At 40.5% G+C, this 16,056-nt stretch overlaps 1 protein-coding gene across 1 annotated transcript; it reads left to right on the forward strand.

Annotated features, from left to right (window-relative positions):
- Positions 1-275: 275 nt before the first annotated feature.
- Positions 276-15,529, forward strand: LOC311206359 (serpin B11-like; the record flags this gene model as incomplete). The annotated part of the gene is made up of 8 exons (XM_084281639.1): positions 276-321; positions 6,427-6,611; positions 6,891-6,953; positions 12,430-12,558; positions 13,288-13,405; positions 13,770-13,912; positions 14,711-14,878; positions 15,043-15,529. 8 exons carry the CDS (start codon positions 276-278, stop codon positions 15,445-15,447), a joined length of 1,257 nt encoding a protein of 418 aa, XP_084137765.1. The 3' UTR covers positions 15,448-15,529.
- Between the last annotated feature and the right edge of the window lie 527 nt (positions 15,530-16,056).

Genomic DNA, 16,056 nt, shown 5'->3' on the forward strand with positions numbered 1-16,056 from the left:
ACAGTTAAACTTAACCTGGAAAAAAATTTAGTTTGTGGGACAACTACAGAAAAACAGAATTTGCTGATGACTGATAGGGAGACATAACTGTTAATGTGCTCATTTAAGATGAGTAACATCTTCCTCAGAAAGTTTCTATATGAGGTTTAACAAATTACCATTTGCAACTTGCTTTATGACCCATAAAAAGGAAAGTATGCATTAGCCATTAGTCATATAATTGAGCGTACAGCACTCTAACGTTCTGCATTCACGATTACCACAGTTTACGTACCATGAATTACCTGGGGCTCTTTGGACAAGAAAGTCTAGGAAATAGGAGTGAGTGATGTTTGAGCAAGAACAGGCCAATAATAGAGTTAAATAAACAAACTATCCTTACTGTATAATCTGAAGGTGTGGTACAACGTAAGCAGTGGTTCCCCAGGTTGCATTCACGTTTCTGTTCAGGAGGCTGATGGCACAGATCGCCTACTAAACTATGTTTTTATTACCTAAAGTTGTCATCATGGAGTATTTACATACCCTGAGGAAGTTCTGAGCACCACAGCCTCAAACATTGATGATGTTTCTGAAAAGGCAGGGGCAGGGATTCCCATGATGAAGTGTCAAATGCCACAGGGAGAAAAAAAAATAAATCCCTTTATTCCAGTCTTTTCTCAGAAATGAGCACAGTTTTAAGCCCCCAGCATAACCTTTTTCAGCATCCTTGATTTTCAAGAAATTAAGCTGAAGTTTCCAACAACCCTGTATGTGGGCAGAGGGAATGGATCTGTGTTCGCTGCTATTTGAAAACACAGGAGCTTAGTTATAAAAGTGAAAGAAATAGAGAGGGACTTTGCAATAAGATTCCTTTTAGTACCAACTAAGCAGGTGCATTTCTGGGCTGGGCAGTGGGGCGAGCCTGTTGAAGCAAGGGTCTGCAGCTGGGCTGTTCCTGCTACCTGCAGTAGCAGCCATTTTACTGCTGCCACAATCTCATGAATTTGGAAAGGAAGGCTAATTCCCTGAAGAAAAAAAAACACTTTATAGCCTTTTGGCAGCTTGAAACCATCTGTTTGGGATGACAAAGTCCCTCTATACTGCTGTGTGCCTGGCCTGGGCTGGCTGCTGCCAGGAGACCCTAGCCCTGAAGCCTGTCTGCAGCTGCAGGAATGGGCTCTGCGCTGGGCGAGGGGCACAGAGCAGGATCCAGAGGGGCAGGCGTCCCCTTTGCAAACAGCTGGGCTCTGGCCTGTTTGCTGCCCCGCCCTGAGCCCCACGCTGTGGATCAGCATGCCACCTCTCAGCCCCAGGTCCCCACAAAACCTCTTGGCCAGGGGGCCCATCCTTTCACTCAGCATGTGCAGCCAAATACACATTAATTCAAAAACACAGCCACAAAAGTCACATGGTGGGGGCCGAGGTGGCCAAAACTGTGGTTTGAGCAAAACAGAAGGGAAACCCCTGCCCTGGTGCCCCTGCTGCCCTAATCCTGTCTGGGGTGCTAGGACGGGGTCTGGCTGCCAGGCCCTGCCTGGTCCACCAGCGGAGGTCCTGGCCCCCACAGCACCCTGACCTCCTGTGATCACATTTCACTAATTCTTCATGTTAGATCAATGCTACCACCACCCCAAACAAATACTTGCTTAGTCTGGCACCTGTAGCTTCTAAAGGCAAAAGGTGAGGGAATGGAAAGGAATGTCTTTTTGTCAAACAAGGTATCCAGTGCCAGGTGTAGGTTTATCTTTCTTGAGGTAAAGCATCTCACTGCTGGGCAGACAGCAAAGCATTATTTAAGAAGTCTCTTAGGTATTTAAGTTAAGCTACTCCATTTTGCTTGAATAGACATTGATCTGCCATGGTGATGTGTTGCATTTTGATTGCACGTAGTTTTCTGCAAGCAGTTATTGCTTTCTGTACACAAATGATTGATTAGTGTGAAACAACCTACTTGTGTTTCTGCAAATCGAACATGTTGCTTTGCAATGTGCATTTTGCATTGTTTATTTGTGGAAGTGATGGTGTAAAAAACTGAGCCTGCAAATGTACCTTCTGCCCTATTACAAGGTGCTATTCTGCTCCATCTGTAGAGTTAATCACACAGGAAAGGCATTGAGGTAACCTTGACTTATATTTTCCATATTTATTAAAAATTTGTCTCTTAGTAAATCCTTGATTCTATTTTCTTGATAAAGTGCACTTGTTTTCTATATGGTATTATAATTGCTTCTAGCAGGTACTACATCATAGTATTCATAGTATTTTATGAAAACCAGATTCAGAAATCACACTTCCTGACTGTAGTTTTCCAGGTATATGTAATGGAGAATTAGTGAAGAACATGTTTAATATGCAGAATTATGGATGACTTCAGAAAGGAGAATCTGAATACTCAAAATAAGAATGTGGCTGTCCTAAACAAAACATAGGCTGGCTTTAAGCGTATATCTCCAAAAACCCATCTAAATGAAAATTTCTCTTTTACCGTGCATGTGTAAGCATCCAAAATTTGTAGGCATTTTATTTTCACCTTTTGTAAATTCTCTAGCAGCTGGCGTTTTCCTTTGCTTTCTCTGAACTGCCTTGATGTGAGCAATGAGGTGCTTTCCCCATGCTGAAATCCAGGAACAAAATGGACTGAAGCACAGGTCTCTGGAGAGCATCTAGTAAATGAATTCAAAGCATACCTATTCAAAGAAGGCTCCCTGAAAATGCCATTAGATCAGACTTCATGTTTTTAAGTGAAAGTGGTACATAACTTCTACAGTGGAGAAATCACGTGGCTCAGGAGGTGAAGGACCTATCTTCAGTGAATCCCATATCCTTGATAGAATTCAAGCCTGCATCTTCCAGAGGAATGCACCAAGCACTGTCAGGCACTGGGTTTTAGCGTAGACTCAGTGGAAAAAATACATAGAAATACACACCCTGCTTTTGAAGTTCTGCTCTAACTTGAATGAATGAAACTTAATGACACAAGTGGGAAATTCAAGGACTGACAACTTTACAGTTCAGCAACTAGGACATCTTCTATGTGAGTTCTGGTTTCCAGTCTCTGCTCCTAGGACCATTGTTGTAATCCAGTAATACTTTAACAGAAAAAAAGTATCCATATAGGTCAATATCCTAACAATAATAGAGTACTATTTTGCTCTATATCTTTCTGATAGCATGAATCTTGCCTTAACTTCTTAATAACACTCATAATACTTCTATTATGAGCTTCTTTTATACTCTTCAGAGGGTGCTGTGGTACTACTTTTTCAACCAAATCCTCAGGCATGAAATGATGTGTTCTTAATTCTGAGACAGCATGTCACTGCTTTTGTGTAAGAGCACTGTTATCTACACAGCTCCCACATTGTTTCACACCACTCCCTCACTTGACTGATACAGTTTAGAGAGTCCAGCTTTTCCAAACATGTCCTATCTATTTTAAACATGATGGGAAAGGTCCTACAGAAGGTGCTCTTTTGCATATTCTCATTAACGTCTTCTTATCTTGAGCAATGCCTTGCGAAGAAGCTGTGCTGAGCACATGCCCTAGGTACACAAGATACTAAAGTATCTCAGTGCTTTTCCATCTCTTGCCATATGTGTTGTGCCTTGCCATTCTAGTGCGTTATATGTCATTCATGAACTAAAAGCACAGGGCAGGGTAATGCAGCACCCCCACCAGGAACTTACTTGTCCTACAGGTTTATTTATCTCAATCTGCCTTCTAAAAATAGTATCAGATGGAAAGTTGTGGGGCTTTTTGTGGGTGGTGTTTTTGTTTTGTTTCTTAGTATTGCTGAAAAACTTTTCAAGGAAAGCTCTTCCCCAAAGCACTAGTGTTTGAAATGTGGATGAACAGCCACACTCCTTCAAGACTGTAAAATGTTTGGCTTGGAGAAAGATTTTTCTATGTCTGTAATGCCTCCTGCTTCCATTCCTACAGCCCTCATTCTACTGAGGGAGAAATTCTCTTAGTGAGTGACAGAGGGCTGACCACTGAGGGGAAACGCTTTCTCAATCCAGAGTTTCATGACGGGGGAAGTTCCCTCTTAGTACCATATCCACCAGCTCCTATTTTCTGAATACATCAGTGTGATGACCATGTGATATCTATACTGGAAATTAGCTGCATTTTGCTCAGTTAAGTCAGCTGCTGGTCCCCTGTGCGAAATACACTACTATGCCTGGAGCACTGCTGAGCACAGATGCATGTTGGCCTAAAATAAATGCAACACTCAGACCACAACCAGCCTCTGGACACCTGGTGGAGGGAATAGTATAAATACCACTTTTGCTGCTCCTGAAGCACAACAGCCTCTGGGACTGAAAGCTAAGAGGAATTGTTTTGCTAGTGTGGTGTTTGTTTCCTTGCTCATGAATGACAATGATTAGGAAGGATCCTGGAAGACATACCCAGGGGCCTTTGGTGTATCTCCTGTGCCTCCAGCCAGGAGCAACTCCTCCTTGATGCCTTTTTGGCTTGTTGTTTTGTGCAAGCCATCCAAGACGTTTAGATTTAGAGCTTAGTGATATGGTTTAGTGGAGGACTTGTTAGTGTTAGGTCAGAGGTTGGACTAGATGATCTTGGAGGTCTCTTCCAACCTAGATGATTCTGTGATTCTGTGAAAAGTGCAGTGACAATGACCATGGAGATCAATAAGAGCCTGATGCATTTCAAGCCCAAGGCAAAACCACATGTGCCTCAAGCTCCCCACATACTTCTGCTAAAAACTGTGGTGAAAATCTAGTGGGTGGGAGTCTAAATCCATAGCTGGAGTACAGCAGCATACTTCCAGAGCTGAGCACCCCAGCTGCAAGTGCTCTGATTGCAGTGTCCATTTCTCTTTGGCATCATGGGGAAAACCCATGTGCTTCCTTGGAGGGGCCTGGAGCACTGGTCTGAATTTAAGAGCTGCTTCAGCACAGTGCTCTCACTGTCTTCAGGCAGAGAAGCTGCTGGATCACCATTGGGAATGTTGCACCTCTCTGGGAAGGCTGGGGCTAAAGAAGAAAAGCATGTTGTACTTATAGTTCCATCATCTGCCACAAGAGGATCAGGGCTTCCTGGAGACAAGGTTACCAGAAGCACACAAATCCTTCAGTGAGAGGGAGAAGTGCCCCTCTGAATGCTGTGAGTCACTCTTATATATATATATATATATATATATATATATATATATATATATATATATATATATATATATACACACACACATACATGTATATATATACATTCGGTTTCTCTCTTCCTGTTATTGTATGCTTCCTGCAGATACTTGGCACATCTTTGAGACGATTCAGCAGTGCACACTAATGAGATGCAGCCACATCTATAGGGTGCGTCATCCCTGGGAGGAGAAAAACATTTTCCTTCTCTCCCCACATGTTTCAGAGGGTGAAAACCAGAAGATTCTGGATCATGACTTCCACTCTGTTGTGGTACAGGAGAAGCCAGGCTCCTGGTACCCTGGCTGCCAGCCCTTTATTTCCCCAGGCACTCTCCTTACTCAGAAAAACCTGCGCAGGGAGCCTGACTACGTGGTGTTGTTTTCCACCTAGTATGAGACAGGCCACCACCCTCCTCACCAAAGAAGCAGCCAGAGTCAGTTCTTCCCAGGAGAAGGTAGCTCTCTCAGCTCTCACTCTCCTCGGGGTAGGGTCAGAACTGGAAGGAGACCTGGGACAGGATCAAAGCGTGTTGTAGTGATGCACGGGTGCAGGCTGCAGGACTTGTTCTCACAGGGACAACTTCTACGTTTTGTGCGTGTGGAAAGTCCAGGCTGTAGGAAGCCAAATGATCTGCTTCAGTGAATAACTTCATCCATCAGCAGAAAGGAATTTGGTAATTTCTTTCCCTTAAAAGGCAAAAGGAGATAAATGGCAAGGCAGCAATCTTAGAATTGCCAGGCAGCTTATGAAATTGCCACCTCAGCCGTGGGAGGCAGAAGAAGGCCTTTCCATATTATTGTATGGCTGAGATTGAAAATGCAATTTTCTGGCCTCTCTGTTGCTTCTTTTTATACAACATGCTTCATGTTTTATGCAATAATCAAAGGGGAAAAGGTTTTACACAATCGACTTCAAAGAAGTACAGTGTCTGAAGGCTGAGTAATGCTACTAAACTGTGTAGTAGTCCTCAAAGAAAAAGGTGTTGCGTACAAAGCCATATGACCAGAGTGTTCAGCCTTTAGAAGAAAAATTAAGGGCATGTATGTGGGTATAGAGCAGACCAGGGTAGGTCAGGTTACACCTAGGAGGGAGATTTGTCCAGAGATGGATGTTGGGGTCAGGGGGTGGTTTGCACTTTGCTCTAAAGTGCTAAGTGTGGTCTGAAACCTGCTTCTGGAAGCACGTGGGTGCTTGAGGTGCCTGGGAGAGGCTCCCCATTTCCAGCATGGTGGCTTTGGACTCTGTTGTGAAATTAATTCCATGGCTGTGCTGTTGCAGGCCTTGGCCTTGTCACAGTGGGCACACTCAGTGCAGCCAATGCCATGTTCTGCCTGGACTTCTTCAAAGAACTGATCAAAGTAAAAAGAAATGAGAATATCTTCTTCTCCCCACTGAACATCTCAGCTGCCCTGAGCATAGTCCAGATGGGTGCTGGAGACAACACAGAAAAAGAGATGGAGACGGTAGGTTCTTTGCCTTTCTTCCAGGAGTTGCTAGTGGGGGGTTCCATGTAGAAATGAAAAAAGGCCTGGAGCCTTCTTTCTGTGGTAGATATCTCCAGACCATACTCTTCAAACAGAGTGAAGCAAAAGAGGCAGGTGGCAGCTACGGTTCTCAAAGCTTTTCTTTCCATACACACTTGTGTGATCTGCAGCATCTGTGAAGCGTCTGTGTAGCCTTGATACCTTCTCTGTGTGTTCTTTTATCTGATTACATAGATTTACACTACATTTACATTGTAGGTGCTTCATCTTCATCAGATGCTAGGCACAGCCAGTCCAGGAACCAAGAACTACACTGGAAATGTGAGATAATATTGGAAGCATAGACTAGACTAGACTAGAATAGTTCAGCTGGGAGGGACCTTCAAATATCATCAAGTCCACCTGCGTGATCAGAGCAGGGGTAACCAAAAGTTAAAACAGATATTCATGAGGGCATTATCCAAATAAATCTTGAACACTGACAGGCATTGGGCATCAACCACTTCTCTAGTGACTTTTTGGTTCCTTCAGGTAAGTGACAACTACTCAGCACAAGTTTTTATGATTGGGAGAAAGCTTGTCTTCCCTGGTTTGTAGCAATACCTGGAGTTCACTAGGGCCCTGTACCATGCAGAGCTGGAAGCTGTGGACTTCATTTGTGCTGCTGAAGCCTCTAGAGGGAAGATGAACTCTTGGATGGAAAAGCAAACAAGTGGCAAGGAGAAGGCCCATGCTTGGCTGCCTGGGCAGGGTGCATCAGGAGTGAGCGGGAAGTCACTAACTGGTGTCTGATTTTCTCCCTTTTCTGGAGACATCCATTTTGCTTATGTCTCCCTCTTCCTGAATCAAGAAACATTCAGAAATGCTGTGGAGTGATTCATTTTGCTTGTGGCTACCATAAAACCAGCTTGGGGCATAAGAAGGTCCCTAGTTCCTGGGAGATTTGACTCCACAAAAGCTGCAGATCACTTCAGGGCATGGGGGCCCTGTTTATCCAAGACAGGACCCCTTTACCCTGTGGACAGAGTGGGAAACAAGCATCTTCTTCCCAGGCATCTCCATGACAGAAGTCATGTGAAGGCAAGCTTTGGTACCTCCTTAAAGAGGCCAAGTTAGAGAGAAGATTTTGCTGAGGGCACACCAGCCTTTGCTGAATCTGGCAGTGGAGATAGTCATTATCATCTAGCAAAGAGTAAAAGAAGCAGCAAAAACTAGAGTGCAGAGAACAAGAAGGCCTTAGAGCGTCTGTTACATCTTTCAATGAGCTTGAACCAATGCCCTGAGCAGAAGTATGCTGTGGTTTGAGGAGCATTCACGGAAAAAGAGCAAGACATTTCAAACAGGTTGGTCCCATGGGGTTTATTACCTGCTTTGTTATATTTTTTCCCCCTCTATTACTGTATTTTAGAAAAAGCACAGGAATATACTATACTAACCCACTCTCTAAGCTGCATTTTACTTACCTAGAAGGAACAGGAAGTATCAGGAGACTACAAAAATAGCAAAAAAGTATTCCTTTCTGGGAACTAATTCCAGTTCATCTCTTTCATTAATTATAATTGTAAGCACTGACAGAAAGTGATCCACTTAAAATGATCCATCACTACATGGAGCAATTCAAACTGTAAAGGAAATAAACTCATGAAAATTTTACAACTGATTTGAAACTGCCTTCAGAACTTCCTAAACAGAGAAGCCTACTATCTGATTGGGTTGATACCTAAGTATATGTTAGTAGTGATAACTAAGCACTTCTTAGAAAACACTGTTGTAAGCACCTGTGCTTGCACACACACATGCAAATACTTACCCACCCACACGCCATATCAACATAAATGTGAAGGAAGACATTTTTTTCAGGAAAATAACCCCAGAAATGTACTACTTCTTATAATTATGTTGCTCTGTCTGTGCTGCATATGCCTTGCTGAAGCATTGTAAGGTAAGGACCAGAATTCCTCAGTCACTGATGAAAATGAGGAGCAATGAGAAGTCCTGGGTTAAGCTTGGCTGACACATCAGTATTTTGTGGAAAGCCTGCCTGGACAAAACTAGTCCAGCTTTTTTGTAAGCACATCGGCAGCATGCAAAGGTTTGAAAGACAACTGTGCAGACAGAGAGAGCTTTCCTATGTTTTGCCTCTCATGCCATGAAAGCCTTCCCCATTTACAGCAGAAACATCAGGAATCCCCAGCAGAGGAACAGACCTGGAAAAACTAAGGAAGAGCAGTTGATACATGGGGAGTTCCTGCTGCAGTGTCTCTGCAGGAAGCACAGCATCCCAGGTGTGCCTGGGTTAGTCTGCATGTGACATGAACACACATGGTCTGAGCCACATCACTGCAACAACTGCAGAGTGCTTGGCTGCAGCATATGTAACATGCTCATGTGGCATTGTCATTCTCTGCACACACCATACCCGTTCTTCTAGGGTATCATGCAAATGAAAGCAAACTACTGTTTTCCAACCTGTTAGGCATTCAAAAAATTCTGGAACAAATGGCTACATTCCTCTTCTCCATGAAGGACAAGGAAGAAGGAATTTCCAGTTGAAAAAGAGAACAGGTAGGTAAAACTCCCTGGAAGGCATCTTCAAGAAAGAAGTCTTCAGAAGCATGGAACTGGAGCAAGCAAAGGGAATTCCCCTACCTCTCTTCTAGAATCATTGCCTTATGCCACAATTGGCCAAATAGGTACTTCAGTAATTCATATTCTGTATTTTTGTTTCCCTTCCTACTGTTCCACCTGCAGAAACTTTAATAATTAATTTCCATTACATAAACATCTGTGTTTGAATTTGGTGGTATGATTTTTAATAGCAACATGCATCAAAGTTTTTAGAATTTATTTTTACAAGTAAAATGTCTGAAAATTCCTTTGTTTCTAGTAGTTTTCTTTGAATAAGTAGGTATTTTATTTTATTTTTAATTTATGTAACTATGCATTTAAAATTGTGACTTCTTTCTGAATTCCTGGAGATAAGAAAAAGTTCAAGATCCCACTAAAGGTCCCCTAATTATCCTAACCATTTGCAACAGACAGGAATGTGATTTGTCATGAATGGAAATTATGCTGCCACTGGGAGTGGCAATGGCTTTATATTCTATTGCTCTAGCAACCCTGACATCAAGCCTTACAGTCAAATTGACACCATCACTCCTGAGGAGAAGGTAACTATCTCCCTGACCTTTAATTCTAACCTTCACATTACAGATGATATGTCGAGGACGTGTCTAAAGATTAATATATACATTAGTGATGTACACATCTGCCTAGCATAAATATATTGTATGTATCACCTTGAAGAACTAAGAATATTTTCAAGATGCTATGCAATGCTTTGGATTGTATTAAAATTTATGAGTTGTGTGATAAAGCTATGCTTAACTTGTACCAGGTGTGTTTCTAAAGAAGATTAAAACCAAACCATTTCTCACTTTTTCTGCATGACCCAGGTTGGTAATTTATGAAAGTATAATCTTTCTATACTGGGCTATATTATAAATATATACACTGATAACTTAATTTTTCCTGTGGAAGAGGGGAAAGGTATCTTCTGCATGGGTGGAGAAAGTTATTCAGATGCAATAACAATGAAAACAAAGGGACCTAGAATAGCTGGAATCTATAAAATGCTGGACTGAATTTCTCAGTGATCAGATATCTCTAAATCACATTACTGTATGAAAACAGAGGGAAAAGACTTTCATAAAAATGGGATCTACTCTATCCTGGGTCTAAGAATGTGAAGCAAAGAGTACATTCAAGAGTTCCTCCTAGTAATAAGTTTGATTGTAACTGAACTATATATCAAGGAAAAATGTTAAAGCGTCAGGTGAAATAAAGTATATGACTGGGATTTTCCAATAATGCATAATATGCCTTTGTTGAAAATATTGCTAAGTCAGCTTTTCTGTAGTTCAGTTTTCTGTGGAATGCTTTTTGAGCAACCATTCTTGTAAAGACACAGCATGTGAGGCACAGTTGATTAATATGCACAAAGTTTTTAGAGAGATACAGAGCATAAGGTGTCATTTAGGAGAGTAATTGGTAAGTACTATGCCTACATGACTTGAGGCAAGAAAGCTCAGGCCATAAAGTGAGCTGGCACTGTGGTTATGACAAGGTTAGGCTTAATTAAAAGAGTTATAACTATTGCCTGGGATAAGAAACAGCTGAACCTAGAATACTGTTTCTATAAATATGTTTCTTCTGCCATTCAGGCTGCTGATTTTCAGATAAACTGCTTCAAACTCAATTTCACTGTGAAATCCCAGACATGGCTAGTCAGGAATCTTCTGTGAGCAATTCAGCCGAGCTACTCCAGAAAACCCTTCTATGCTGTACCACAGTATCTAACATTAACAGGCATAAGGACTAGAAAACTAAATATTTGTTTCCCTTGTTGCAGGCATTGACAACATCACGATGGGCTCGCTTTGTGCAGCCAATGCCAAGTTCTGTCTGGACTTTTTCAAAGAGCTGAGCAAAATGAAAAGAAATGAAAACATCTTTTTCTCACCACTGAGTCTCTCAGCTGCCTTTGGAATGGTTCTTCTCGGTGCCAGGGGCAACACACTCAAACAGATAGAGAAGGTGGGTTTGCTTTGCTCTCCTGGCACTCTTGGCTGATAGTGCAGTCTGATACAGTTCCTAAGCTTCCAAAGACACAATGTGCAAGCACACACAGTGCCTTAAAAAAAAAATATATATATATATATATATATATATATATATATATATAAATCTTGTGGTATTCCTAATAGTATTTTTATTTTTTCCAACTAAACTCTGTTATAGCAACTGCTCAGTCAATGAATATATTAGTGATAAAACAAAAACAACATAGAATCATAGAACATCTCAAAAGTATTTTGGACAGCTGTCCAAGGCTCAGAAGTGGTGGTTCCCTTTGATATGACCTTCTAACTTCTCTGCCCAAGAAGACCCAAGTTCTTCTTTCCCAAGAAGAAAGATTGTGAAATGTCATGAGTTCACCCTCTAAAAATATTGTTCATTTACAAGGATCTCATCATAAGGGATGAACTGGACTTTCCCCACTTAATGTGTCTGGGATAGGTTTGCAACTCTCTCTCAACTTTGAGGTACCATCCTGCAGTTGCATTCACCCAACATTTACTTGGCAGGTATTTCATTTTGGTGAAGTTTTGAGTGATACAACCCAGAGAACCAGATATCCTTCTGAGAAGGTAAGACAGTGGTGGCTCTGAGATGAAACTACAGGTGCTGGTTTGTCAGGTGTCTTCCATGCAACCCATCTCTTAATCAGAAAGCACAGCAGGGCTGACCAGCCTCTGTCTGGATTCTCAGAGCTGCTTATTAAAGTTCTTTCATTATTTATATAAGAGGCCTTGTGAAATCACACTTTTCAACAGTTAAGCCTACTCATTACAGGTTTCTAACAACAACAACAACAATATATATATATATATAAGTGCTTAAATAGCCAGCTGCAGAGTTTTGTCTACAGGGCATGCCAGAGGCACATTGGAGCTTGCTCCTCTCAGGCTCTAAGCTATCGGATTTTTGCTCAGTGTGCACAGAGCGATCACTGTACAATACAATGTGATTTGGAAGTGGACTAGCATGGGCCTGAGGAGGCATCATTTTGTCACTCTGTAAATAAGGTACAGGGTTAGAGGTGGTGTCCCGATTCATTTATTCCAACGCCAATATCAGGCTTCTCATACATGGAGAGGCTACAACTCACCCGCAGGTGCAGCTCTTCACTAGGAAGTGCAAACCTACTAAGAAACTTACATTTTCCTGTTTGAAGTGTGAAGAAGCTGGAGGAGTCCATTCCCAGTTCCAGGCACTGTTAGCTGCAGTCGGTGAACCCAGCCCAGGATGCTTTCTCACCACTGCCAACAGGCTCTTTGGAGAAATCACTTACCCGTTCTTCCAGGTGAGTGGCTGTACTGTCCATTTTAGCAGCCCAGAAATTTACTGGGAAACGCTGACAGTCCAGGCAGTGCAACTGCATACACATTATTTCCTCAAGAAACCAGATCTGAGGTGTTTGTGAGTGTGTTGGTAGGAACAGCACTGTTTTAGCTCTGTAACCACCTTTCTGCTTTCAAGTCGAGAGTTTATTTTGCTTCCAAACTTTTGCTTTTTAGGCACGGGGAGAAATTTCAAAGCCAGAAGAAGGTGCCCAGCAGCCTGGAAAAGTTTTATAATTAATACAAGATATAAGTTTTACCATGTATATACCTATGCAGAGTAAAGCATATCTCATTGTGATGTTACACATCATGGTTATTTTTTGCAAAATAAGACATTTTTTTTTTAATTTGTGAGGTGGGAGAAGACAGGCAACATAACAATGATATATAAGCTTAAGGAAAGGTACCAGGCTTTGGTTTTAGGTATTTTTTACTGTGATGAGACATTTCTGCTGCTCAGTACAGATTGAAAATACAGAAAAAATATATTTTCAAGCATAGTTTGTTGTAAATAATATCTCTCTAAAAACTGTATCTTGAGTTAATTCAAAGAATTTTTTATATATATGCCTTTTTTACTCATTTATTTCTTGTTGATCTACAACACATAATTATCTCGAAGCCATGAAATTATCAATCTTATAAAAATTATCATGTCATGATGAAATTTTACTATTTCTGCTTTCCAGCAATATTTGGATTCCACAAAGAAGTTCTATAGAGCAGAGCTGGAAGCAGTTGATTTTAAATATACTAAGGAAGAAGCCAGAGAGAAAATCAACTTCTGGGTGGAAAATGAGACAAAAGGTAAAGAATGTGTGCAAGTTGTTTGGTTGCACACAAACCATTAGGAATATCGGATCTAAATTTCAGTTTCCATCTTTTTTCCCCAAGGTAGCCATATTTTTATATATTAAACACTTACTGCATAATTTATTTATTTATTTGCTTAATAGGAAATAAATATAGGAAGAAGCACAAAAATGCCTTGAGTTCCTGGCTTCAGGAGCTCTACATAAACTTTTTGTTATTTATTTGAAGCCACTATACCACTTATCAGTTTTATGCGAGTAATTAATAGTTAAATGCAACTGATTGCCTGAAACAAACAAACAAACAAACAAACAAACAAACAAAAGTAAAAATTCTTCCTAATTCATTATTTTTAAAGGTAAAATCAAAGACCTATTTGCTGCTGGTTCTATTGATCCCTCCACTGTACTTGTGCTGGTCAATGCCATATATTTTAAAGGAAAGTGGGCAGTAGAATTTAAGAAGGAAGATACCAAGGAAACATATTTCAGACTGAATAAGGTACAGTATGGGCAGGAAATGAAGCAGCTGGGGGATGGAAGTCAGATGCCCGTCTTCTATAAGAACAGATGGAATCTTTCCTCCTCTTTGTTTTCTCAAGACAAGACATTATTCTTCAGCTAAAACACTAGAGTCCTATGCCTTCTCTCTGGTTTGAAAATCAAGTATGTCATTTTTTTCTATCAATTCACATCGGAAGTGGTTCTTGCGTAGATGAGATCCCAACTGTGTCAAAGTCACTGAGTACATGCTCTGGCTTTGTTGGAGATTTCACAACTAAAAGCTATTTCAAAATAGCTTGCTTTTGGAACTGAATTCGATTAATCTATTCTTCTTTTACTATTTGCAAACAGAAAAATGTTTGTTTTCAGGAAAAAAGAAATGTCTAGAGTCAAATAATCTCAGAGTTCATGAAGAATTTCAATTATTCATGAAGAATTTCAGTTCATATTTGATACAATTAATTATTTTATTTTAATCCAAAGGACATTTTCAATAATATTCATGGATTTGTTTCTCATTTGACATGCCAGAAAAGAAGAAGAAAGTAAAGAGAGTTGTAAGTAAAGTAAACTGTCACAAGTACAAATGGAAAAGTAGTTTTTACACTGTTTAGATTGGATAACTTCTTTGGAGCTACAGTTCAGAGAGAGGAACATGTCAATTCTACAAGTACAATAAGCTCTGGTCAGAGTAAACAATGTTTTCTGTACTGAACTCTAATTTCAGTACCGAAAGCAATCACAACCAGGGTGAACATTTCTGTATTTTCTGTTTCATCTGTTTTTTGTGTTCCAGAATGAGAGAAAGACAGTGCAGATGATGTTTCGGGAAGGTTATTTTAAGCTGGCCATCGTAGAGGAACCAAAAATTAAAGTGATAGAGCTCCCTTACTTTAATAATGAACTAAGCATGCTTATTCTTCTTCCTGAAGTTGTGCATGAAGACTTTACTGGCCTAGAACAGGTAATGCCTTCTTTACTTTCTAGTTACATATGAAAAGGGATGAATACAGAGCAATACTTTAACATTGCTCCAGTATGGTCAAAAAAATAATGGGGAAAACAGAACCTTTTTATCTTTTCATTCATTGCAGTGTTATTGTTATTATTATCAATAACCCCCTACAGCTTGAAAACACCCTCACATATGAAAAACTAGCAGAATGGACCAGCCTGGATAAGATGCAACAGCTGACAGTGAAGGTATACCTGCCCCAGTTCAAGATGGACGAGAGTTACGTTCTCAACAAAACTCTCCAGAAGATGGGAGTGATGAATGTTTTTGACTGGGGAAAAGCAGATTTATCAGGAATCTCTACAAAAGATGGCCTGGTTATGTCCAAGGCCATTCATACGTCATCTGTGGAAGTGAATGAAGAGGGCACTGAAGCGGCTGCTGCCACACAGGTTGTTGTAATGCCTTTGAGTCGCCCAATTTCTTATGAGTTCAAAGCTGACCACCCATTTCTTTTCTTCATCAGACACAACCCAACCAACACCATTCTCTTCTTTGGCAGATACTCCTCTCCTTAAATGAAAGTTATTTTGGAAATTAGATCTTTCTCCCCACTGACATTCCCATTGGCAATTACCGAGGACAAAAAAGGACCCATGCTCACAGATTTTGTAAGGGAAACATTGGAGGTCAAAACCTAAGAAGTTTTAACTGATAGATTCTTAATATCAACTCCAGGTATGATTTACTTTTAGGAGGGACTTAATAAATCAGAAGGACAAGCTAAAATAGCCTCTACCTTAAAAAGCAATTGACATATCTTTTCTATTGTTGAGCTTTCCCCTTCCCTAATGTAGTATTCCTACAATAAAGCCGTGATTTTAGTGCCCTAAAGACAGGTGATAGATTCTCAAGCATGAAGCAGACAAGAGGATAGGGATCTGCATTAGAAGGATATCTATATGTAATTAGGTACTCAATCTCTTTTGTCTTTACCTACATGACCTTTGTGTAGATCTAAAGAAAAATGCCATTTTGTATGGGAGTAGCATAGTAGCACAAGTTTCTTGTTTGTTTTATCCCTCATCAGAATAAAATAAAAATAAAACTTTTATAGTGATGGCATTTAGGTGGATAGCCTGTATTTGTTCTATTTTTAATAATAAAACCACTGCAAAGTAATTATT

This window comes from Netta rufina, assembly GCF_964035555.1.
Source record: "Netta rufina genome assembly, chromosome: 2".
Classification (NCBI taxonomy): Eukaryota; Metazoa; Chordata; class Aves; order Anseriformes; family Anatidae; genus Netta; species Netta rufina.